We start from the raw sequence: 23,787 nt of genomic DNA, 5'->3' as shown, positions 1-23,787 counted from the left end.
CCGGCTTTTCCCTAAATTGACCTGGTCAATTTCCGTGACTTTTCTTCCAATATTTAAGTTGCTTGCCTTCTGATGGTTTTATTTTCCAGCTGGGTTGGTTCCCTTTTCCTATTCCCTTCCTCCCTAGTACCCCTTTTTTCCTCTCTTTTTATTCTCTTTCTTGCCTTCCTTTGCCTTTTTTCTTGCTTTTCCTTTTCATTTCCTACTTTTAATTTCTTCTTTAAATAATAATATTCTATATAAAAATGAGTTGTCTATATTAATTGATGATTGTACGAATATATCATTTTCATTTTATTATGAAACCTCTTTGCGGGTTTTCTTGTGATGTTTTATCTGTATTCATGACATCTCACTAATAAAATTTATAAATAAAAAAAAAATAGAAAAGGTTGCTTCAGTTGCAGATGCATGCCAGAGATCAAGTCCCAGCATATCCTGTTAGTTTCTGTCTGTCAGACTCACGCTGGGTACTATTGCTGGAAATTCAGCTGGGGCAGCAGAGGTAGGAGTATTTTGGGGGACTCGGAGCCGGAGTAGAGGCTAGTACTGTTACGTTAATGACATGAAGTCCTCTTCTCGGACCATGTCTCCGGGGTAACCTTGCCAGCCAATCAGCACACGGCACCACCTCCGATGTGCAGGGAAGGGGAAACAGAGACCAATCAGTGTCACCACTGCTGGACTCCGTCAACCTGTGGACCAACCAGAAAGCAGTCACATGCTAAGGCTGGGAAGCGGAAGCCGCGGAGAGAGACGCCTGGGCAGCGATGTAAACAGCCAGTGTATGTATATTTATGTCCGTGTGTCATGGTGGCGGGTTCGGTGTACGCTCGCTGTGTGCCGTGGGTAGGCCGGATGTATGGGGGTAGCGGCGCCGTACTGAGTTCAATACGTTGTCAGAATTGTGTGTTTGTCCGACTGCTTCCCTCATTACAGTTACGCAATGTCACCAAGTAGGGCTGATACGTAAACAGTGTTACATATAGGTACGGCGTGCTTGTGGAACTCGGGCAAAGCATGCCTGCCTCTTGCTGTAATCATCTGGTATAGTGATAAGCTCATAAAACAGAAGTGGTTCTAGCCGCAATCATGCACGATGGTTACACAATGGTCAGCGTCCGGGACTTATCTGTTACCCACATTGCTGATGCTGCTGTACGTGTTATATACCACGTAATGATTTATAAACATTGCCTACCTATAGGTACGCTACTTATTAACATAGTCTATGGAATCTATAACGTTTATTTATATTATATATGTATATATAATTAAACTCTGTATCGGGAGAGTGGGTCGGCAGTGCCTAGGTCAACACCTATAAATGGTTGACATACTCCAGGTCGACATTGACAGAAGAAATAGTGGGCACTGAAAAGGTTGACACAACTTTTTCATTTTTTTTTATGGTGTCTATGTCGACATGGACACAGTGTAAGTGCTGCACCATTCTTCCCACACGGTGCATTGCTGTGCTCGGCACACTATTATAATCAAACTCTGCCCACTTGATGGTAAAGTATGAACCAAGTCAGGGCCGGCGCCACCACTAGGCAGCTCTAGGCATTTGCCTAGGGCGCCGGCACCTGGAGGGCGGCAGTTCGCCCCTCACCCCAGCGAACTGTGTAAAAAAATTGCTGCCCCGGCGTCCCTGCAGTGCTGGAGCGGTCAGGGGTGTCCGTGCCATAGGGAGTACCTCCGGCGCCGTCATGTGTATAAAGCTGGCTGCGGCCGGCGGGGTCCCTGTAGTGAATAGCAAATAACTAGCGCTATGTGCGCGGCGGTGCCGGAAGCGCTAGTTATTTGCTATTCACTACAGGGACTCCGCCGGACGCAGCCAGCGGAGCTTTATACACATGACGGCGCCGCAGGTACCCCTATGGCACGGACACCCCTGACCGCCCCAGCACTGCAGGGACGCCGGGGCAGCAATTTTTTTACACAGGTATCACCCCTCCCTCCCCCCCGGAATGGGGCGCCCCCACCCCGACTCGCCTGTGGCGCTCCGGTGCCTTGCACCGGCCCTGAACCAAGTAAGTCTAAACAAAAAACATGGAAAACTCTTGTTGATCTTTACAGTGTTGACCATGTCATTGTCAACCTTTTGCTTGTGTAGATCAGGTTTTGTAGGATCTCTCCCCGGCAATGACTGCCCTCACATACATGCAGACTATTCATACGGTGTCCCTATGAAGGATTGAAGTAATCGCATTTGGCCAGGTATATAGTACCACAACTGGGATCGTAGCAGACAGGACGATTGATGTAAAGATGCATCAGCTGTCCGTACACCCTGAACGGTATATATATTCAATATATCTTTCATGGCTGCATGCAGCTGTATGTTGTCATCCCATCTGATTTTCTTAAAAGTAGACCTGCTAGATTAGGGCTGGGCAACACCGGCCCTCCAGATGTTAATGAACTACACATCCCAGGATGCTTTGCATTAGTTTTTCTATGTGGCCATGCTGAAACTGATGCAAGGCATGCTGGGATGTGAAGTTCATCAACATCGGGAGGGTCGGTGTAGCCCAGCCCTGTGCTAGAATGTGTAGTTGGCTGTATACACTGGATGATGTGCTCAATATACCCTTCGATTCATGGGATTGGATGGCATATCGCCTAGTGTGTACCCACCCTTACACATCGCTAGGACGGGTTTCCTGGTTTTGCATAGCATTGTTCATATATTAGAGTAACCAATAATTTCATATTGATACCATAAGTGGCAAAACAAAATTTTAATTATTGGTTCAAGAACCAACCAGATGATTACAATATATGCTTTAGTTGCATAGAAATATCACTGCTTGATATTGTTTTCCTGTTTGAATTTGTTGGGTGAGATTTAATAGGACTAAGCAAACTGGTTTTGCAGTGTATAGGATTGCCGCTTTAAAAAACCTGGAGATTTCTTCACAAATCTCTCACTTTCTGAATCTCTCATCCTATTAAATCTCACCCATTGTTTTATATGTGTGTTTTATACTACTTTCACACTGCCTACACGTTTTAAAAAACGGTATTTTGAAACGGTATTTAAAACGGGTCTGAGCCTTCACATTGCAGTAGATTACAGTTTTAAATACCGTTTAAATACCATTCACATCAGTCAACCCGTTTAATCCCCTGAACACATTTCAAGGCAGAATGCAGGGTCTGTAATCTGTTGATTTTAATAAATACCATTTCAGAGCCATTCTCTCTGCATAGAAAACTGCTCTGAAACGTGTAGTACTCTGCTTTTTAAATGTTTTGAAATACCGGTTATCTTTAACCGGTAAATTTACTCTGGTGCTTTCCCACTGCAGCCTTAAACGTTTTAAAATGGAAAAAAAACCGTCAATATACCGTTTAACAAATGCGGCGTGAAAGGGGTATTATTGTAACAGTGCTATAGACACTTTGGCGCCATGTAAATTATAACAATAACACAAAGTATGCAACAGGGTAGACACACCAGGTGGAGGGAAACAAATGGATCTAGAATAGATAGACTAGAGCAGTGTCTCCCAAACTTTTTTAATCACGGCGCCCTAGAGTATCAGAATTTGATTCACGGCACCCCTAGTCCAAAAGGTTCTTATTTAAAAATTTGGTAAAAATATATTAAATTACGTAAATTGTGTTTAAATGTCATCCTTGGGGTTAAATATGTGGTGACGGATAGGATTAGCTTCTGTTTGTACACATATTTTATAATCAGAAGCCCCAAACAAGTTTTACTTATTATACTGACCAATTTGAATATGAATTACTCTTGGACCACCAACCTGAGGCACCCCTGCAAGTGTCTCAAGGCACCCCAGGGTGCCACGGCACACAGTTTGGGAACCACTGGACTAGAGGAGTGGGCAAGAACATAGCAACTACAGTTTAATGTTATAAAATGCAAAATAATGCACTTGGGTCTCAAAAAAACAAATAATAAATATAGCATAAAGGGCGCTGTAATAGAAAAAGGATTTAGAAGTCATCATTTCAGATGGCTTGAAGGCAAGTAAGCAATGTAACAAAACAATTAGGAAGGCAATTAGTAGCAAGAACATAATGCCACTGTATAAGTCATTGGTAAGGCTTCATCTAGAATGTATAAAAACAACTAAAAAGGTGCCTGGCTTACAGCACAAAACTTCTTGGAAAGGCTCATACCCCTTTCACACTTGCAAGCCGGGTTCTAAGTTCTGGGTGCGACCCGGCTTGCAAGTGCTTTCACACTGGCCACCCGACCCGGAATGAAGTCGGATGGGTGGCGTCATCTAGAGGCTTGGCCGGGGCGGCGCTGGGAGATGTCAGCACCTCCCAGCGGTGCATTTTCACTGCAGTGAACGGGATCTGGGTCACGCTGACCCGGAATACCCGTTCACACTCACCGCATCCCGTGTTGATTCGGGAATCTACCCAGGTCAGGACCTGGGCAAAAATCCTGGGATGCTGAACACGGGATGCGGCGGAAAAGACCCTTTCACACTGAGCTAAATCCCGGGTTGATTTGCATTTATGTTCAAAAACCCGGGATATTTCTGCAAGTGTGAAAGGGGTATAAGTAGTAAAGCAAGAGCAGAAGCAGTCTGAAAACGGCTGCTTTGAATAGGTATGTTCATATTTTTAGGGTGGCCCAAAAGAAAAAAAGAATTTTCATTAAGAATTCATTAGCATTGGTCATTCTAGCACCATGCATCTGTCACAACCTCTGCATTTCCTCATTCCTGTAGGGATTGGGGTGATGGTTTCTGCTCTGGTGCTTCTAGCACACATTTTGGTAAAAGTGTGGGAGAAGCACCAGAGCAGATAGTGACACCGAATGCAGGAAACAGGAACTCTACGAGTGCCGTATGCTAGAATGAACACTAATCAAGTATGACTTTGGACTCTTGGCGGAAAGCTATGCAACACTCTAGTCAGAGTGGAACCAAAGCCATCACTGCCACCAATAAATATAACTTACCCATACATTTTGATATTACACTGCATATTTTGATTAATTCACCTCATTGCTTACCAACCATTTTCAGGAAAACTTTATCAAGATGGTATATGGAAAACACTGCACATGTAAGACTACACATATCATATGTTCCATGACCCATGCAAGTGATCATAATACAGTTATATAGCTTTTATAATACCTGATGTTAGTAAATGTCGACCTTGACAGCAGGGGGATAATATATACTGATAACTGCAAAGAAACAAACTACCAAAGTAAAACACATAGTACTGGAATATTGGTTAGTAAACATGGATATTGCCAGGACAAATATACCCAATTGCAAATCTTCAAAGCTTGTCTGTCCCTGAAAATACAGAGCATTTTGCAACTGTTCTAATTGTGTATAATTCTTTGCGTCTACAATAAAGAAAAATCCTCTTACTTTTTTTATTAAATAAAGTGGATTTCTTAAAAACAGAAGTACACATCAAATTGTATAATTGCCATTCAGATTGCATAAATTTGCGTGTATGAATTATGTGTAATTAAGGACAAATCTGACTAATACTGTACATCATCATTTAATAGACATCATATACAGGTATGTTTGACTAATAATTGAGGATAATACCCCAAAAAACAGGGCTTTACTTATGAACATAGAACTTAATTGCTCAATTTTTTTTTTATTAACCGCTTGAGTGTTGGGTTTTGCTGTGGCAAGACAAACCTGCCAGGGCAGGTTTGTCCTGCCCCAGCAAAACCCACCACAGGATGCAGAAAGGTCCCCCCTTCACCTCCACTCCGGCATTTGTACGCCAGAGCTTCCCTGCCGCCGCTGCCCAAGCCGCCAGTCAGTCAGCAGTGACGTAGGCAGCAGGCTCGGGGATGTTCACGGCGGCTTGGGAGGACTTGGACACCTGAACTCCTGAGCGCTCCCGAGTCCCCCCGAGCTGCGCCGGCCGGCCATCCCCAAGCCTTCCGGCCACGTCACTGATGCAAATAGTGAATGGCGGCAGGGGAGCTCCGCTGTACAATCGCCGGAGCGGAGGGGGTGGGCGACAGAAGGGGGAGGGGGCCTAAAGGTAGTGTGCCAGTGGTGCTCCACTGGAGGCACCACTGGCTCGCACCTACTGCAAAGTGGTATGCCTGGAAAATTTCCGGGCATACCACTCAAGTGGTTAATAGGTTTGCCGTAATATCTCTTTAATACGGGACACCTATGGTTTACGGCAAGGCTAATGTTAAGCCTGTATTTCACATAATTTTAATCAGCCACAGAACTTGTGTAAATCATAGGTGGTTTGAATGAAAGGCATATTATGACAAACCTAATGTATAATATATAACACATCTCTGCTTGAACAGAGGTGAATTTGTTGACCTCAGAGGACATTATGGTGTTGAGGATACAACATAGCTGGGCAACGTACAATATGTGATGCAATTAACCATTTATTGGTCACATTGCCTTTGTGCTTTAAAAGAAAATATTTTCCTTTGTGGCTGCAGTACTCCAGTTTCACCACCAGAGGGTAATTGTAATTTTGATGTTGCCAAATGGCCATATGGGTTTATTTTGGTCTGTTCGCTCACATGCAAACTTGATGTGAAGTGCGCATGTGATAGTGCAGGGTGAATGTGGCCACGGCGAGTGTTTGCTGGGCGCATGCACCCAAGACTGCGTGCGGGGGCCTGTGGCGGCGGGCCGGGTAAGTCACCCAGTGTTTCATGGGCGTTCTCATGAAAACGCTGGGCATTTCCATGGAAATCACTTGGTGGTGTGAGGGGCAGGCAGCTGACCTCACCGGATGTCAGCTGCCATCCCAATTCCCGTGGAGTGTGCACGCAAATCTAAGATACCTGAGAGTCACTTAGATATGCGTGCACCCTCCACATCATTCGATGATGGAGGGCGTCAATGTAGTGGAGCAGGCTGCAGGAGGGCATCAGTATAGTGGTGTAGTCAGCGACGGGCAGCAGAATTTGAAGGGAAAAAGTAAAACATTTCAAAAGACTGGGCAGCTCTCTTATTGGCTGAGAGAGAGCACTTTGGCACCATAAGATGTCCCATCACATCCAATCACACAAGTGTATGAGCACCATTAGCGTTCTAATTCTGCCCTGCCTCTATCTCTGCCACCTTAGCCTTGCAGATGACAAATATGGAGGAAACTGTGGAAATGCTTTATGGCTGGCTACATACTTGTCTTAATACAGTAAACAGTATTATTCATTCTTCCACTAAACCCAAATTATTGTTCACAACCTGACAAGTTTATTTTATTCAATTGGTGAAAGATAGTCACCATTTGTTGTCAGATTACAGTAGCGGGAAGATCAGGATGTAGATGGTTGTAGGTGTACTAGTATTGAGTAATGTTTTCCAGTAGAGGTTGAGTATCCCGTATCCGTGCATCCCTTATCCGAATTATTCCAAAAACCGTGGTTTTTGGAATCATTCGAATTTTTTTTTTAACCCCCTAACCCTCTTTTCATACTTACCAAGTCCCAGGGCGACCACAGCAGGCCTCCAGCATCTTCTCCAGGGTCTCCAGCGGTGACGTCACCGGTGCACACGCACACTCGTGCAATGCATTCTTGGGACCGCTGGAGACCCAGAGAAGATGCCGGAGGCCTGCTGTGGACGCCCGGGGACTGCGTGGACGCCGAGGGACCACCGGACACCATCAGGGGACAGGTAAGTATGGCTAAAAAAAATTATTCTGAAAAATTCCCCTATCCGGAATGCTCGTGGTCCCGAGCATTTTGGATAGGAGATACTCAACCTGTACAAGGTATTATGAATAAGTGCTCAGTATCCTCAGTAAAATATAATAAACTATATGTGTTTAGATAAGTACTGTGGGTCACGTGGTTGGGGGAGGGGGAATATGTCATGTTTCTATGTAATGCTTAACTAACTTCTGATCAAACTCACGGCTGTTTCACTCCAAGGGCCTCCCCGCTTTATTCGTTGCCTGTTTCTTCAACATGCCTAATTTTCTTGGTTTAGTTAAAGGGCCTTTCCTAGTTTTGTTCATTACCAGTGTTTTTTTCTTACAAACTAATTGAACGTATGGCTTACTGGGGGCATTAAATAGATACTAATATGCCTATAAAATATACACTGTATACATGTACTTAATACTCCCGATTGATTGGCTATTCTTGGAACAACATGTCTGATAGCTGACAAAGTAATGATAGGGCTGGGCGGAGGAAAGACCTTGAGCATCTAGAATCAAATGTATACATACACCCGCCTCCCCCACTTGCTTCCCCTAAAACCTGCTGTGGACAGTTCTGGTGTCCCCCGGCCACATAAAGCATGGCCTGTCTGGTAATAGGGAGGAGCTGCTCTCTAGCTCCCCCTACATGCAGCCTGTCTCTCTGACAAGTGGAAGCTGCCAGCCCGACTGCTATACAGCAAGGGCTATTTCACACGCTCCGGCTCCTGCCGGGCGGCGAAACCCCGCACGGCCAAAAGCCGTGCCGCACACAGTAGTTAATAATTGACACGATTGTGTCCATTCACACGGGACGGCCACGGCCCGGCCGCCTGGCTGCGGCCATCCCTTCCATTGTAAACTTCTCAGTGCGGCATGGCTTCTTGGCCGTACGGGGATTCGCCGCCCGGCAGGAGCCGGAGCGTGTGAAATAGCCCTAAGTATGCTCTCCACTGAAGTGGATGACTGCTTAATTTGGCAACTGTGCTGATAGCAACTGTTTCTAGAAAAAAACACCCCCCTGCGTTCACGGGTGGCAGTAGACGAATGGTAGTGAGTTATAACCAAGAGACTCATTTTGTTTTTACCTGTGTTTGTGAAATGCTTCATCTACCAGGATTTCCACAGAATTTAAGTTAAATTTTCTATAATTATATAAGGTCATATCTAATTATACATATTCCTTTTTGCATTAACATTTCTTCAACAGCTTGGTATACTAAGCCAGCTCATGTATTCTGAAGTTGTGGCATAGAGGGGTGAGCAGATAAGTAGCCACATTTGTATCTGAATAAATGTCTGTCCTAAAGGTTAAATAATTTAGGTATTAAAGTGATGCCATTATTTTGTAGAATTACCAGAGATAAGATAGGCAACCTTCATCTTATTACACAAGAGGCAAGGTACTGGATTTGGCATACCATATAATAAAAACATACAGGAAACAGTAGGTGCTCTCCCACATTCCTCCAGTCTTGTTTGTTGTAGTGGTCATTGAGCGACACTAGACCTTTACCTGGTCTGTGGATTTCATTTACAACTCTGGGGAGTAGTGGAGCACATACAACACCTGAGATACAATCGTAATTGTAACTACATTAATGTGCCCTGAAATAGCAGGTATTAAAGATACTACAGCTAATGTAATTGCCCAGTAATATATGTACTTAACATAGTTGGTTCACACCAAGGAGCACTAGACGACAAGAGATGGTTTTTGGATCATAGCGGAAAATACTTTCAAAATTAAGAACATTGGACAAATGCATGTATAACTGACTGCTGACATAATTGTGGTTCAGACAAAAATAGGGAAATGTCATTGTCTCTTTGTACTGTTCCCTCAACCTAAAGATCATGATTAGGACATGATAAATATCCTGCATCAGGAAAAAGGTGTCTGATATGATTCCTCCTATACTGTATGTACACTTATGTTATTATTCCTTTTTATTTTTAAGGTACTAGAAAGTATCTGCAACACTCTTCAAGGAATACAGTATAATGAAAGTGTAAGTTGACATATCACAGGTACAATACAATGTAATGTAAACTGACATCAATAAACCACAAAAAATGACATGGGGCGAAGATAGCCAACTTGTAAAGCATGGTTATCCATTTAAGGAAGTGAGGTCTATGCTACTTTTCCTGTCTCAGTTGATAGAAGAGTGGCCAAACCACTGAGTCAAATAATTTGGGTCTATCAATTGAGACATTATTCTATGACCGTAATTCCCATGAGATAATTGAAGCGGCAGTATTTGGCTACAGCATACGTTCCGCCTTAACAGGAATGTCCGTGTCCTGGTGTTTTGTGACATTCCCGCATCCTTCATGGGGGCCGGCAGTGTTCCGCGAAGGGGGTGAGGCAGTTGGGAATTCCTCCTGTCACCCATGTCACTAAAGGTGCCCATACACTAGTAAGATTTGTCTTCAGATCTGGCTGGTTGGAACAAAAATATGGTTATGGATAAGTGACAGTTTGTCAGTTTTCCAGCATTTCCAAGCAAATGGTCAACTGTCATTTGCTCTCATCCATAACCATGTTTTTGTTCCAACCAGCCAGATCTGAAGATAAATCTGCGTGTGTATGGCCAGCTCTACTCCCCAGCCCCACAGGCTGCAGAATAGACGCTTTCAGAATAGCGTCTCTCTGAACTACTGACTATGTCCTCAGCTGAGGGGCTGGGGACATAGCCAGCAGTTCAGAGAGCCACTAGCTATGCCCCCACAGTGGGGGGGTCCCACTACAGACATAGACAAAGTTGGGAGGTATGCCTAATGTTAACAGATGTAGACATTTACGGCATGAAATACATTTTCAGAATAATGGTAGGTAGTACCCTATATAGGCTGAGCCATTACAATTTGTCCATTGTCAAAGTAATTCAGATTGATATGCTTGCCCTGTTTGCCTGCTTCCAACACATAAACTTCATTTGCTGGCTAATATACCTCGACAGGTGCCATTCTAGATAATCAATATACTAAAATCAACTTACTTTACTTGCTAGTGGTTTTAATGTTACAGCTAATGGGTGAACAATATAGTCTATGTAGGGCATCTAAAAATAAAACTACCCAAATGAAATCAGACTTTGTAGGTTACCTTGTACTATGATTACTTTTTTTAGACTAAATTGGAAATGTCTGGAATAATTTGGGTATATTTCATATATCCTTCTCAGGACTTCTTCAGCACAATGGCCTTTGATCGTAGTACAAATTTGTTTAGAAAATGGGCAAAACCACGTGCACTACAGGTGGGGCAGATATAAAGGTGCGTACACACGGGCTATAATCACTGGCAATATGGTCGCTGAGCGACCATATTGCCAGCGATTGGAGTGTGCACCGGCGATAAATCGCCGGGTGCACGCTCCCGTTTTTAGCCCCCTCATGATTTAGCCCCCTTATGATTCCCTCTGAAGCTCCCCCGGCAGAGGTTCCCTTTCATCAGCGACCATCAATATATTGCCCCCGTGTGTACACAGCTTAACATGTATAGAGAAAGTTAGATTTGGGTGAGTTATTTTGTTTCTGTGCAAAGTAAATACTGGCTGCATTATTTTTACACTACAATTTAGATTTCAGTTTCAACACACCCCACCCAAATTTAACTCTCTCTGAACATGTTACATCTGCCCCACCTGCAGTGCACATGGTTTTGTCCATTTTCCAAACAAATTTGTACTGCAATCAGATTTGAATAAGGGCCTATGTTTCTGTTCCATAGTGGAAGGGTGGTGATACACAATCGCAGAGTTTTCTCCAAATTGTGCACTGCACCTTTAAATGAAATAAAATAGCTGTCTCCCTGTTAAAAAAAAAAAAAAAAAAAGAAAAGAAAATGAATGTATCAAAGAAAATGAGAAATTCAATATTCATTTTGAAAACTTTGAAACTAGTAACAAAAAAGTTATGTTTTCTCCAGCTATTGTTGTCCTTGAAGAATATGCTTTTTCAGTCGTTCTCAAGCTCGGTCATCAGGACCCTAAAAAGCTCATGTTTTTCAAGGTCTCCTCACAGAATCACAAGTAAAATAATAAAGGGATGTGCACCGGACACTTTTAGTGTTTCGTGAAACGTGTCTTCGGTCTGTATCTCCGGCAGTGTTTTGAATATGGATCTGTTCCAAAACACCACCCTTCAGTTTTTCTTTTGAGAAAAAAAAAAGCATAAAAATTGCAGAATTTTTTTTTTTTTTATTTTTTTTGCTCCTACACTATTATTAACCTCAATAACATTAATTTTCAGTCTATCTTGAATACCTGACACCTCACAATGTTGTTTTTATGCCAAAAAGTTGCACTGAGGTAGCTGGATGGCTATTCTAAGCGACAGAAGTGGGCTGCACAAACACATTGCACTGAAGTGGCAGACAGAATGGCAGTTTGAAAAATAGGCCCCAAAGAGCACATAATGCTAAAACAAAGAGGTGCAGTATTTACTTTAACTGTAGTATTACTGGACTTATGCAGCAGTACCAATGGACTTTAACGTCAGTGCCACTGGACTGGACTTATGCAGCAATATCACTGGACTGGACAAATACACACAGTTTCACTGGACTGGACAAATACACACAGTTTCACTGGACTGGACTATACAGCACTATCACTGGACTAGTACAGCAGACAGCACAATCACTGGACTGGACAAGACAGCACTACTGGAGTCACTGGACAAGACAGCACTATTACTGGACCACGGCCAGGATGTGCTGCCTCTTCACTCTCCTAGACTGGAGTGAAGATGGCGTTCAGCCATCCGCCCCTTTAAAGGGTTCGGATCTCGTAAGATCCGACGGCGGGTTCTCGCGAGGTCCGGAGACTTGTGCTCCGAGTCTGGGCAGGAATTCCCGAACGGGCTCAGAGCGCGAGTTCGGTTTGGGTGTGACCGTATTAACCCAATCCAAACTCGCACATCCCTAAAAATAATCAGCTGCACTTATGGATCTTTTAAAGTACGTCAGTGAATAATGAGTACACCTTTGCACCTGCTGGGTGACCTGGAAAATGTTAGCTGTTTGGGGTCCTTAAGAATGAGTTTATGAACCACTGTGATTTTTATTAATGGTGGGCATGAAGGTGCAATAGAAGAAAGCTATAGAAAAAAAAACATTATTATTATTGCTTGTTCCGTAGTACAAATCTACCCCATTTTGCAAGGTAACTGAGAAATCCATAAAGAAATCTCTTGTGTTGTGGAAAGGATGTGGATTACCATTTTGGCAGTGTGTCATATAATATTTGGCTAACTTTCTATACGATTTTGTCTATATAGTCAAAATTGTAAGCCAAAATCGCATTATGTGTACAGCCCCCTAAATGTAACAAAGCACTTTTAAAACGGTTTTCATGAATTCACATTCTTTTTAGTAACCAGACTGCATTTCCCATACTGATAATGGAAAATGCGATCTGGATGAATTTACTATTTGAAAAAAAAAGTGCTGCAGTGAGCGCTGTGATAATTCCGCCATCCTAAAATAAAGGCGACATGCCTGACCGTGCACAGCTTTCTCTGGCCTATACAGAGACATTGTTTTTGCCAGAATCCAAATAACCTACTGTTATCTTTTTTTGTACTGTTGTTGGAAGCTAATATCTTGAGGAAACGCACATAAACACAGCGAGAACATCACAGTACTCACTGCTGTGAGGCGGCAATGCTAACCATTACACCGTCCATGCTGCCCAATCTGTGACGCCTCAGCTTGGGAGTTATGTATCCAGAGGAGCCCTCTGTATCCCTGGATAAAATGGCTACAATTACTAGGTGTAGCAGAACCCATCGTGTTTTGCTACCGTCAGGTGTTTATAATTTTTGGGGCATAATACAATGGGGTTTATTTACATGAGTTGTATTAAAGAGGGGATGTCCATACCAACATTCAGAATCTACTTCTTTATTTAGCACCTTCTAGAAGATAATAGAATGTGATTGGTTGCTCTATCTTCAATAGAACTCCTATCTTTGTAAATAACCTAAAATTTAGTTTTGTTGCTCTGGCATATTTCTATATCTTGGCACATTTGGTTTTAAATAAGTAAAATAGGCGGATCCGATACGATTTCCCGGCGGTCGGGATCCCGGCGGTCGGAATCCCGACACTGGAATCCCGACCGCCGAAATCCCGACAAGGGGGGGACATGGATCGCCCCCCCTTGCGGGCCCGGTGCCTCGCTACGCTCGGCACGCTATTTTATTCTCCCTCTATGGGTGTCGTGGACACCCACGGAGGGAGAAAGTTTCGGGATTTCGGCGGTCGGGATTCCAGTGTCGGGATTTCGACCGCCGGGATCCCGACCGCCGGCAAATCAACTGCATCCCAAATAGGCAATGTGCATGTATGCTCCCTCATAGTTCCATCACAGGACGCAACATATTATCCTCCTTGGTGGCCTGCTTAATCGTAGTATGGTGTGCACTGGAGCATTAAGATCAGACTTCCACTGACAATACCTATAATAAATGTTGGCATCTTTTATTAAGAAAGGTATTTCATCAATTATGATATTGGTACATGCATATGTTACTGCCAATATCTGTATTTTCTGGAAGTAATAGAATGTACATGACACAAGATAGTTGAAGCACAACCTTCTGGCTGGATACTACTGTATTTGTACTTTGTATTGGAGAGACTTTTACACAATGGGCAGATTACTTTCTAATACCCATTTTCAGGTTTTCTAAGTGTTTTACTTTAAACCAGGCTTGTCCAACCCGCGGCCCGTGGGCCAAATGCGGCCCAGGTCCGCTAGTAATGCGGCCCAATGCAATAAAACCTGCTGGGAACGGGCTTCAATTGGGCATGATGTTTCTTCTGAAGCCCGGTCCCAGCAGTCCTTTGCGGAGGTGCACGGGTGACGTCACCACACACCCGCGCACTGACGTACGGCGCTTACAGGATGGTCAGGCGCCAAAAGGAGTCGGTGGAGGCTGGCACTCAACGTGCAGTCGGCGGCCATAGGGAGACAAGGCGGCTTAAAGACTGGGTCCTGCTGCAGTGCTGAAGGTGGAGGGGCGGACGGCGCAGCAAAAATAGTAAGTCAGACTTAATACAGGTCGGGTGGGGTGGCGTGGTTTGGGGGGTGGTAAAGAAGAGGAACTGTGGGGGCATATGTGTCATATGGCACTTTGGGGGCATATGTGTCATATGGCACTGTGGGGGCATATGTGTCATCTGGCACTGTGGGGGCATATGTGTCATATGGCACTGTGGGGGCAAATGTGTCATATGGCACTGTGGGGGCAAATGTGTCATATGGCACTGTGGGGGCATATGTGTCATCTGGCACTGTGGGGGCATATGTGTCATCTGGCACTGTGGGGGCATATGTGTCATCTGGCACTGTGGGGGCATATGTGTCACCTGGCACTGTGGGGGCATATGTGTCACCTGGCACTGTGGGGGCATATGTGTCACCTGGCACTGTGGGGGCATATGTGTCACCTGGCACTGTGGGGGCATATGTGTCACCTGGCACTGTGGGGGCATATGTGTCACCTGGCACTGTGGGGGCATATGTGTCACCTGGCACTGTGGGGGCATATGTGTCACCTGGCACTGTGGGGGCATATGTGTCACCTGGCACTGTGGGGGCATATGTGTCACCTGGCACTGTGGGGGCATATGTGTCACCTGGCACTGTGGGGGCATATGTGTCACCTGGCACTGTGGGGGCATATGTGTCACCTGGCACTGTGGGGGCATATGTGTCACCTGGCACTGTGGGGGCATATGTGTCACCTGGCACTGTGGGGGCATATGTGTCACCTGGCACTGTGGGGGCATATGTGTCACCTGGCACTGTGGGGGCATATGTGTCACCTGGCACTGTGGGGGCATATGTGTCACCTGGCACTGTGGGGGCATATGTGTCACCTGGCACTGTGGGGGCATATGTGTCACCTGGCACTGTGGGGGCATATGTGTCACCTGGCACTGTGGGGGCATATGTGTCACCTGGCACTGTGGGGGCATATGTGTCACCTGGCACTGTGGGGGCATATGTGTCACCTGGCACTGTGGGGGCATATGTGTCACCTGGCACTGTGGGGGCATATGTGTCACCTGGCACTGTGGGGGCATATGTGTCACCTGGCACTGTGGGGGCATATGTGTCACCTGGCACTGTGGGGGCATATGTGTCACCTGGCACTGTGGGGGCATATGTGTCACCTGGCACTGTGGGGGCATATGTGTCACCTGGCACTGTGGGGGCATATGTGTCACCTGGCACTGTGGGGGCATATGTGTCACCTGGCACTGTGGGGGCATATGTGTCACCTGGCACTGTGGGGGCATATGTGTCACCTGGCACTGTGGGGGCATATGTGTCACCTGGCACTGTGGGGGCATATGTGTCACCTGGCACTGCGGGGGAATATGTGTCACATGGCACTGCGGGGGAATATGTGTCACCTGGCACTGCGGGGGCATATGTGTCACCTGGCACTGCGGGGGCATATGTGTCATCTGGAACTGCGGGGGCATATGTGTCATCTGGAACTGCGGGGGCATATGTGTCATCTGGAACTGCGGGGGCATATGTGTCATATGGCACTGTGGGGGCATATGGGTTATCTGGCACCCTGTGTCAGAATGTGAATTTTTTACTCATTCCCTGTGTCAGAATGTGTATTTCAGCTTATTTTCTGTGTCACAATGTAAATTTTGGCTTATTCTCTGTGTCAAAATGTGAATTACGGCTTATTCTCTGTGTCAAAATGTGAATTTGTACTCATTCCCTGTGTCACATTGTGAATTTTGGCTAATTCTCTGTGTTAGAAAGTGAATTTCCTCTTATTCTCTGTGTCAGAAAGTGAATTTCCGCTTATTCTCTGTGTCAGAAAGTGAATTCCGGCTTATTCTGTGTCAGAAAGTGAATTCCAGCTTATTCTCTGTGTCATAATGTGAATTTGTACTCATTCCCTGTGTCACAATGTGAATTTTTAACCATTCCCTGTGTCACATTGTGAGTTTTGGCTTATTCTCTGTGTCAGAAAGTGAATTTTTAACCATTCCCTGTGTCACATTGTGAGTTTTGGCTTATTCTCTATGTCAGAAAGTGAATTTCGGCTTATTCTCTGTGTCAGAAAGTGAATTCCGGCTTATTCTCTGTCAGAAAGTGAATTCCAGCTTATTCTCTGTGTCAAAATGTGAATTACGGCTTATTCTCTGTGTCAAAATGTGAATTTGTACTCATTCCCTGTGTCACATTGTGAATTTTGGCTAATTCTCTGTGTCAGAAAGTGAATTTCCTCTTATTCTCTGTGTCAGAAAGTGAATTTCCGCTTATTCTCTGTGTCAGAAAGTGAATTCCGGCTTATTCTGTGTCAGAAAGTGAATTCCAGCTTATTCTCTGTGTCATAATGTTAATTTGTACTCATTCCCTGTGTCACAATGTGATTTTTTAACCATTCCCTGTGTCACATTGTGAGTTTTGGCTTATTCTCTGTGTCAGAAAGTGAATTTTTAACCATTCCCTGTGTCACATTGTGAGTTTTGGCTTATTCTCTATGTCAGAAAGTGAATTTCGGCTTATTCTCTGTGTCAGAAAGTGAATTCCGGCTTATTTTCTGTCAGAAAGTGAATTCCAGCTTATTCTCTGTGTCATAATGTGAATTTGTACTCATTCCCTGTGTCACAATGTGAATTTTTAACCATTCCCTGTGTCACATTGTGAGTTTTGGCTTATTCTCTGTGTCAGAAAGTGAATTTCGGCTTATTCTCTGTGTCAGAAAGTGAATTTCGGCTTATTCTCTGTGTCAGAAAGTGAATTTCGGCTTATTCTCTGTGTCACAATGTGAATTTTTTCTTATTCTCTGTGTCAGAATGTGAATTTCGGCTTATTCTCTGTGTCAGAATGTGAATTTCGGCTTATTCTCTGTGTCATAATGTGAATTTGTACTCATTCCCTGTGTCACAATGTGATTTTTTAACCATTCCCTGTGTCACATTGTGAGTTTTGGCTTATTCTCTGTGTCAGAAAGTGAATTTTTAACCATTCCCTGTGTCACATTGTGAGTTTTGGCTTATTCTCTATGTCAGAAAGTGAATTTCGGCTTATTCTCTGTGTCAGAAAGTGAATTCCGGCTTATTCTCTGTCAGAAAGTGAATTCCAGCTTATTCTCTGTGTCATAATGTGAATTTGTACTCATTCCCTGTGTCACAATGTGAATTTTTAACCATTCCCTGTGTCACATTGTGAGTTTTGGCTTATTCTCTGTGTCAGAAAGTGAATTTCGGCTTATTCTCTGTGTCAGAAAGTGAATTTCGGCTTATTCTCTGTGTCAGAAAGTGAATTTCGGCTTATTCTCTGTGTCACAATGTGAATTTTTTCTTATTCTCTGTGTCAGAATGTGAATTTCGGCTTATTCTCTGTGTCAGAATGTGAATTTCGGCTTATTCTCTGTGTCAGAATGTGAATTTCGGCCTATTCTCTGTGTCAGAATGTGAGAAACAATGTCAAACATCTCACTAAATTCATTTCCAATTAAGTTTAATATGTTAACTATGTTTTCTATGTTTTTTTTGGATGATCAGGTATCATTACTGTTATTTTATTTTATGTGCGGCCCAAACCAAATTTTCATCTTCTAATGTGGCCCAGGGAAGGTGAAAGGTTGGACACCCCTGCTTTAAACAATGATTTCATGTGCTGTGATTTTATGTACAATAAATATTATATTCTGTATGTTGTGCAGGGGAATGGAGGATGGGAACACGCAGTAGCAGTAGCGCGGGTGGAGGAGGAGCTTCAGGAGATTCTCCAGGAGGCTTCAACAACAATTCAGGATCTCGTGGTCTCCATGATGATGACGATGAGGAGAACGTTGACCTGGCGCAGGTATTGGCGTACCTCCTGCGCAGGTAACAACACCCCACATGCCCTCATCCACACAAAACTTAATATTTCCTCACTAACCAGCCAATTCATTATTTCCCTATGGCCTGACAAACTGTAAAATACCACTATCACACTAAATGTCACACTACCCTCACTTTTTAATTAATGTTCTGTATTGCAGTCATAGCTAACGTTTAGGTTACATCTATTTTTCTCATTGCCGCCATTTGCAGTTTATACAGACATTAGAAAACAGTGTGCCTCTAGTGTTCATTCTAGCACCCGCCATATTTGAAAATGCATGCAGTTCCTCTTCCGTACCTGGGGTGTCGCTGTCTGCTGTGGTGTTTCTTGCACAGGTCTGGTTTGCATATCAGTGCTGATGTCTTAATAAACACCCCAGAGACAGACATAATTTACTTTCTCTATTGCGTTTTAAGTGCCTTATGTTGTTGAATGACCATTTAATGTAAAATGCTGGTTACTTTATAGATAACAAGTATGACAGGTACTTATTAGAACTAGGAGTTTTTTACGTAAATTATCAGAAGCTTATTGTAAGGACGCTATAAGCATCCTTTTACAGCTGAAATTGGTCGGTGACAATATATCCTGTAAAAAACTATTACCACTTTCACATTGCTGTGGTTTAACCCTTCTTATAACCTAGGTCAAATTACCGGGTTGGTCGACCCGGGTTATAAGCTTGGTACTTACACACCGCACCTCAACGATTACCTGTGTCCGAGGTGCGGTGTGAAAAGGGTATATATTTACATGTAAATATGAATTATAATGGCACAATCATATGAACATAAATATTGTGAATGCATTTACATATTGGATATATGAGGTATTTATTTTAAGAGATTTCTATATATTGATGAAATAAATGTGTTGACATAGATCCATTGTGCTGACATAGGCAGGTTCATGTACAATGTATACAAGTACAATGCACAAGGACTAACTTTAATCCGCTCTGTCCTGTGCTCTCATTTGATAGCGGCAACTGAAAGACATTGCCATTGGTTGCTGTGTCATACCATGCTTATCTACTGACACTGCTTTTACCTTTTTACTGTTACACAATAAAACACACCTAGACTTACTTTCACATAACTTATCAGTTACCAGCGCTTCCCATTAAAAGCCCCAAACTCAAAGTGAATTATCTATTAGAAGTGTGTGGGATGTTTCTGCTGATAAATTATGTCCTCTCTGTCCCTCCCACAGGGGGCAAGTGCGGCTAGTGCAGGGAGGGGGCCCCGAAAGCTTGCACCTGGTACAGTCCCTATCTGATTCTGATGATGACAATGACAGTGCTTGGGAGGGCTGCTTGGGGGACCGCTACAATCCCCCTGGTAAGTAACATGCCCATAAACCACATTTAAAACCACCAATTGAGCAGTCTTTGAGCCCTGTCCAATGAGAGGTCACAAACAGATCCAGTTATGCTGTGCACTAAATATGTCATTGTGTATGTCACCCAAAGATGACTGAATTGAATAAGGGTTGTCATACAGTGAATGAACACATTAAGTATTGTCTCTTTTTAGTGTTTGTGTGTTTTATTAGCTGATCTTGTTATGAGCGTAAGTAACTGTAAGCAGTATGCAGTGCAGACACATACAGATAGAGAAACAAATTAGAAATGTAGACTTTCAAATAAACGTATGATTTACTGGGGGGGGGGGGCATAAAAAAGATACTAATACAGTATACCTATAAAATGATAAACTGTATAAATGTTCCTCACACTCTTGATTTCTGGCTAATCTTGGCAAAATGTCTAATAGCCGACAAAGTAATAATGGGGCAGGAGGGAGGAAGGCATTTGAGCATCTAGAAACAAAGGGCCTCATTCAGTCCTTATCGCTGCTGTGCAAATTGGCAGAGTTCTGCTTTCAGATGGCAGCTGCAAAGACAGTGGAATCTCACCACGTGCAAGTCTGCGAATGACTTGCATATGGACCATAGAGCTGCAAATCAATTTAATACTCCCCATCAAATGATATTCCCAGTCTGTTCAAGTGTGAGTAACTGACCCTTCCACAAGTCTACGACAGAGATAGGCTGATCGGAGCCAATGTCACACACCTTCACTGAAAATGCCTGGGCACGTCTGAGTTTTTCCTAACACTCCCAGAATACAGCTGGTTACCACCCCAAATAGCTATTTCCTGTCAATCAAACTGCTGGGTTATCGCTAACGGTGATCAGGTCTGAATAACCCAACAAAGAATGGAGACCTTAAAATAGGAAACATTGGATATTTGACAGTAGACATTTTGGCAGTTCTCTTTTAAAGAAGAACTGCAGGTACAACTAATTATACTGTAACTGTAATTATACTAGCCCCAGCTAGCTGAACCTCAGAAGTCCATTCAGTGGCCCTTATTCTGATTGACGCGGACTTTACCGCATTCTTACGGATCGCGTCTTTTCGGCGTCTGCGCATGCGTGGAGAACGCAACGCGCATGTGCCACGCCTTGACTCCGTACCAGTTCGGCCAAATCCCGTACAAAACTGTTCCCCGCAATCAGTCGGGAAATATGGGCGTATTATGGGCGTCATGCGGAATGTCACATGGGCGTAGTTTCAAAGTGGGCAAAACGGGGCGGAAACATGGGCGGACACGGGGGAGTACACTTATGTTGGGGGGCGTACATTCGGATAGCACTCCGAATGCACGCGATCAAAAGGGGAAGAAATGTGCGGTGTCCACAAGTGTACTATTGCTTTGCGGACACCACTCGTTCATGCGGTAGGCGAACGTACGCCTAATGACTACAAGCATTAACACCTGAACCCAATAGAATCTACTCCTTTACTCATTACTCACTAATAGGCCGCTTGTCAGTGCTTTAATTGAAACCATTGCTGCTTCAAGGAACCCTTCCTAAACACCCACATATCCTGTACTTGTCAGACACTTTAAAACTGCTAACAATGGACATGACAGAATATTAATACTAGCAATACACATGTGTATTCGACATGTACTCATGAAACCACACATTTTTGGGTAAAGTAAAAAAATTTATTTCTATACATGTCACAGTCAATGCCACTGTGATGAATGACCAAAAAATACAAAATCCAAAAAATAAACAACATGGCAGGAATGTAGCAAAATAAATAATTTTTATGAGGATAGGTAATTGAATAAGTGGGTCATGTGATGTCTTGCAGAAGATACTTAATAGTGGGTTGTTTGGCGTAAATACTCCGCTTACGTGCGGTAGCACCGCTTGGCTCCCGTTCGGATGCGGTATTCCCGAGCATACTCTGTAATACTCTGTAATACCGTGCCGAATCGGAGTGTTTCTCCCGCACACGTGCCGAATCGGAGTGTTTCTCCCGCACACGCATGGTTTGTATGTCGTCCGTAAACACGCCCTGTTCTTAAAGAGTGAGTCCGTCCGAATGCGGAGGACACGTGGGCGTTTCTACGGACGATGGCCGCATGCGGCAAAACACCGTAGCGTGCGGACCGCTCCGTAAGAATGCGGGAATATCCGCACCGATCAGAATAAGGGCCAGTGCCTGCTCAGTGGTCATTTCAGTCAAAAGTCATGCTCACTCAATATTTTGGAAGCAAAAAAAATGTTGAGACGTCAGCAGCTGTTAGAGTTCAGCAGAAGTACTGTTTTTTTAATGTTGGTCAGGTATTGGTTTTAATTTTCTCAGAGAATGTTTTGTTATAATCTCATATAGTTGATCCAACCCCGGACACTGCGGTACTGGATCAGAGCCAGCTCAGAACCCAGGTTCTGCTTGCTACAGGAAGAATAGAATCCCGCAAGGAGAAGAACATTACACGCCAACTCCTGGAGGTAAACACCACACTCTTTATAACACAATATAGTCACGGTTCATGCATGTCTTATATTATCATGCATGTCTTATATTATCACACGCGACACAGTAGGTTTGAAGATATGTCTATTTAATTAAAATGTATTTATTTTTTTACAAATTAAACATTGTGAAGGTACAATCACCAGATTGTGTAACTAACCTTGAAATGTAAAGCTGACTTCCTTTGCTTGTTGAAAGGACATGACGAAAAGTTATTTGCGTTTTGCAGCCAGACTTTATGGTTCATTATGGCTTTGTGACTTTGTGGGTTCAGGAAAGGCCTTATGGTCTACATACAGCGCCAGACCCTCTGAATGAACGAAAGGCATCATTTTCACATATAATAAATTGTATGTTCCCTGTGAATCTGGGTATTTTATTGAATTGGCAAAATACACCCTATAGATGCTTTACATGTAAATGTTAATACAATGGGCAAATATTGTAGCATATTAGGGGCTAATTCTGCATCGTTAATGTGAGAATTCGGAGTGGACTGCGAGGAGTAAGCTTGCTGCCCAGACAGAAAGAGAACATGCCCCTTGCTAAATTGCGAATAGATGGCTAATTGCAAGTCCATACGCAATTCCCAAACTATAGAATAGTTTTTACCTTCTGTATAATTCTGAGTGGGTCTGAGGCTTCCACTAATCTGTGACTGAGACAGAGTGGAAGTGGTCATCACTGACGTCTCCTCAAAAATGCTTGGGCATGGCTGCATTTTTTCAGACACACACAGAAAACATCACGTTTCCACCCCCTAACGCAGGCTTTATCAGCGATTATCGCATGCGCAGTCATGTGATAATCGTTCACTTTGCAAATTCTATGATTACCGATCCATGTTGAATTAGCCCCTTCGTTTGGAAATTAATGTTGCAAGGAGTTTCTCGATTAACTAGTATACTGTACAAATGTATTACACTCTGTTAACATACAACCACATCAAGACACCGTTATGAAATACAATTCTTGACATTGTTTTTTTCAAATAAAGCTATGACATTTCAAACACTTTGATTATGCTTCGTGTGCGGACATGACCGAGTTTTCATGTAGAACTCATATAAAGGTACTGTCCATGACATGCCTGTGACTTGGAGTTGTCAGGATGGCTACAAGCCAAATAAAATGAGTTGGACAGCTGAATCGAAACCGGGGGAGTCCATTCTATTGCATGGAAATTAGCATGGATTTAGCAAATAAAATTCAACATCTGAGCATATGTGCCATAATGAATTTAACAGTAGAAGAACATACTTAGTGCTGATGATTGGTTTCTAACCGTTGCACTCTTTCAATGGTTTTGTTGGATACAGAGAGAAAGAGGAGGATGCGGTTTCTCCCATGGAGATCGCTGTCGTGTGACATCTCAGTGAGTATCATTAA

The 23,787-nt window shown here is 43.6% G+C and overlaps 1 protein-coding gene across 5 annotated transcripts in view; it reads left to right on the top strand.

The window, feature by feature from the left end:
• The first annotated feature begins 640 nt into the window (after positions 1–640).
• DCAF11 (DDB1 and CUL4 associated factor 11) overlaps positions 641–23,787 on the top strand; it is a 44,041-nt gene continuing 20,894 nt past the window's right edge. The window contains exons 1-6 of one of the 5 annotated variants that reach the window (XM_083188169.1): positions 662–785; positions 9,630–9,680; positions 18,391–18,533; positions 19,770–19,897; positions 22,255–22,373; positions 23,718–23,773. In XM_083188169.1, coding sequence (XP_083044295.1) covers positions 18,496–18,533; positions 19,770–19,897; positions 22,255–22,373; positions 23,718–23,773 — 341 coding nt within the window. In that variant the 5' untranslated portion in view covers positions 662–785; positions 9,630–9,680; positions 18,391–18,495. Of the gene's footprint in view, positions 786–9,629; positions 9,700–18,390; positions 18,557–19,769; positions 19,898–22,254; positions 22,374–23,717; positions 23,774–23,787 lie in introns of all 5 variants that reach the window. The other 4 variants (XM_083188161.1, XM_083188152.1, XM_083188140.1 and 1 more) reach the window with 4 other exon arrangements.

The sequence above is a fragment of the Crinia signifera genome, chromosome 1 (assembly GCF_055691185.1).
Source record: "Crinia signifera chromosome 1, ASM5569118v1, whole genome shotgun sequence".
Classification (NCBI taxonomy): Eukaryota; Metazoa; Chordata; class Amphibia; order Anura; family Myobatrachidae; genus Crinia; species Crinia signifera.
The sequence above is the reverse complement of the archived record's forward strand: the minus strand, read 5'-3'. Positions and strand labels throughout refer to the sequence as shown.